The sequence below is a fragment of the Solanum verrucosum genome, unplaced genomic scaffold, assembly GCF_900185275.1.
Source record: "Solanum verrucosum unplaced genomic scaffold, falcon-dt-bn FXZP01000007.1, whole genome shotgun sequence".
Lineage (NCBI taxonomy): Eukaryota > Viridiplantae > Streptophyta > Magnoliopsida > Solanales > Solanaceae > Solanum > Solanum verrucosum.
The window spans coordinates 4,210,042-4,213,282 of record NW_026020177.1 but is presented as its reverse complement, the minus strand read 5'-3'; the positions used below and the strand labels follow the sequence as shown (position 1 = coordinate 4,213,282).

The 3,241-nt window shown below is 35.0% G+C and overlaps 1 protein-coding gene across 1 annotated transcript; it reads right to left on the bottom strand.

The window, feature by feature from the left end:
* Window positions 1–485: 485 nt before the first annotated feature.
* LOC125829112 (uncharacterized) lies at window positions 486–857 on the bottom strand. Its single transcript, XM_049508378.1, has one exon. It carries the CDS (start codon window positions 855–857, stop codon window positions 486–488), a length of 372 nt encoding a protein of 123 aa, XP_049364335.1.
* Between the last annotated feature and the right edge of the window lie 2,384 nt (window positions 858–3,241).

The window sequence follows — 3,241 nt, the reverse complement described above, 5'->3', positions numbered from 1 at the left end:
TCCCTTGTTTTTTCTGAAGTGCCTTTTTTCTGCTCCAAAGCCCAAAGTGGGCAAAACTTGATGAAGTGATCTGTATTTCCACACTTATGACACACTTGTTCTTTTGTATTCTCATTGGTTTTCTGAGGGTTTCTTCTCTGAAATACTTGCCCTCTCTTTAGCATTCTAGAAAACCTTTTGGTCATTAGTCCAATATTTTCGTCCTTCAAGTCTTCTGGTACAGTAGCCTTTAGGACCAGGTTCCTTTCATTTCTCTTCCCTCCAATTTCTTTTTCTTGATTTTTCTTGAGTTCGTATGTAATGAGATTTCCAATTAGTTCGTCCATAGCTAGTGCATCCAAGTCACGAGCTTCAGTGATTGCTTCAACTTTGCTTTCCCATGATTCAGGGAGAACACTTAAGAGTTTCCTTACTGCCTTTCCATTCGGAACTATTTCTCCCAAGGAGTACATCTCATTAATGATTGAGGTGAACCTGGTGTGCATCTATTGTATGGTTTCACCCTCTGCCATTCGAAACAATTCATATTGCCTGTTTAGGTTATCGATTTTAGACTTTTTTACTTGCGTTGTTCCCTCGTGAGCAGTTTGTAATGTTTCCCATATAGCTTTAGCATCCTGACATGATGAAATTCGATTGCATTCATCTGGACCTATACCGCATATCAAGATTTTCTTGGCCTTGGCATTGTTATGGACAGCTAGTTTGTCTGCAACGTCCCATTCCTTCCTTTCTTTTGGGATCTTGGTGACTCCATCAGTTCTAGTTTTCATAGGTATAGTTGGTCCATCCAGAATAACTCCCCATAAATTGGGGTTTTCTCCGATAAAATGATCCATCATGCAATTTTCCACCATCCGTAGTATTTTCCATTGAACAATGGTGGTCGAGTTTGTGAAGCTCCTTCTTGTGGGGTGGGTGGTGCTACCATTGATTCTTTTCAAGATATGAATCTTTTAACGAAAAAGACCCGCTCTGAAACCAATTGAAGAAACCTTTCCCCTAGAACAAGAACCAGGTTCTTGTGTATTTGCCTATGACAGAACACTTAGAAGCCATAAATACTTTTCGTTAAAAGCTTTCTCACTCAAGGAAAAAACCCTTGTTTTATTCTTTAACAACTATGTTACGATTACAACTCGATAATCAATAACCTCACCAAAAAATCTCGATTAACTATAATCGACTAACTCTACTCTCCAAGAGGCCAAATCGACCTCTTGTTACAAATCTCTCAATGACTCAACTCTACAAGAAGCCAAACCCATTTCTTGTACAACAATTCTATGACAATGACTCTAACTATGAATCAAAGATACATTTTCACAAAAGAAATTCTAACTATAGAACTTCTTGAGTTCTATTCCTATGAACTCTCAATTTAGTAGGCTTTTGCGTATTGTTTCACTCTTTCTTCCCCTCGTTTCTCGATTATGAAAAAGACTTTTTATCCCTTCTGCCTTGCCATCCTTTTATAGAGTCTGAAAGTTGGTGTCCGATTTGCATAAAGAAAAGAATTAAAGTTGTACTACAAAAAGGATTTAGTTTGGCCTTTTATTACAAATCTTTTTCGTACACAACTTCCTCTTTTATTTGTTTCCTTCTTTAACTCTACTTTCTCGTTTGTTTGTAGTTTCCTTCTTTGACTCGACTTTCGTGTGATAATAACTCTTCTTTTTGAACTCTTATCCCAGTTGGAATGGTTTGTGGGTTCTGCACATCTATAGTGGCTGAACCTAATAAGATAGCAATTACAACCCAAGAAGTAATAAGTACTTGGCCATGTACTTGGAAACCCCCTATTGCCAATAGAAATGTTGGCCTACTTCCACACCGGATATATCGTATATAACCCCTTTAGAGTACTGATGGAACATGATAGAACATTCATATTGTCTTGCCCTATGAAAAAATCAAACTTTAAACAATTTTTTTTGATTCAACCATCTCTTTGTCTACTTGAATCAGATATTTTGAATACCAACTAAGATTTAAAATACTAATAAATCACATAATATCCCAGTTATTTTGATCTATTTTTTGAAATTCAGAAATAGTAAGCGATTCCATAAGGGATTTCATCCCTACAACTGATTGGTGGGGGGTAATGACAATATTAATTGCTACTGTCTTACTCTATAGAATTACTACATTTTGAAGTAATTGCATATGTTACTAATTTCTTGCTACATTATGTCACAATTTATTGGTGGCTTTGTATCCCATTACTTCTTCACTCTCTATTTCTCATTATTCATTATAATTTAGGTAACTTCTAGGACATTTTTCTTCTCTATTTACTTTACCATTACCTTCTTATTCATTGCTAGGAAGACTTTTCCAATTATAAATAGTGGTGGTCTTCATTTATTTTGAGAGAGTGCATACAAGCTAGTCAAAAAGAGAGTTCTTATTAGTTTAAGCGATGTGTTCTTTTTATGGAGTTTTAAACTCAACTCTTGTCCAGAGTTTGTTGAGTTATACTTCGTGGTTGGGTTGTTGTTCTTGGATGGGACAAGTCAATGAGGACTACTGCTGGACCGGTGAAGACATTTGCTACATTGAGCTTAAGTCTCTTTAAAGAGAGCGAGATATCCGTGCCTCAGCCATAAGGTATTTTTATTCTTTATTTTATTTTTCAATTATAAATTGTAATCTTTTAATATTCACCAACAATTTTAAGGAGATTCAAAATGGCTATAGTTGAATAATTCGCAGATGTCAAGATGAGAGATCTTAAAAAGTCATTTCGGTTCAATGGTAACTATTTCAAGAAATGGAGGTGTAAAGTATTTTTCTACTTAAGTCTTCTCAATGTTTCTTATGTGTTAACTGAGAAGAATCTTAATAAAGTTGATAATACTTCTATGAATGATATGATAAGCTTATTTCTCATCTAGAAAAAAGTGGAAAAGTACGATGGTGATTTGTATAAGTATCGGTATTGTTTTCTTAATTGTCTATCTTATAATTTTTATGAGTATTATGATAGAAATTACTGTAGTGCAAAGAAAATTTGGAAAGTATTACAAAGTAAGTAAGATGTCGTAGAGGCTGGAGTGAAAAATATGTGGCTAGTAGATTTTTTCGCTTTCAAATGGTGGACAACAAATCAGTGGTAGACCAAGCTCGAGACTTTACAATGATTGTTAGAGAACTCAAGTCCGAGGAGATCAAAATTGAAAAAAAATAACCTTATTGTTTGTGGCATAATAGACAAACTTCCTCCGTCTTTGAACGA

Bases quoted from the DNA above. Each gene is read 5' to 3' on its own strand.
- LOC125829112 (XM_049508378.1), bottom strand. From the start codon at position 857: ATGGTGGAAAATTGCATGATGGATCATTTTATCGGAGAAAACCCCAAT.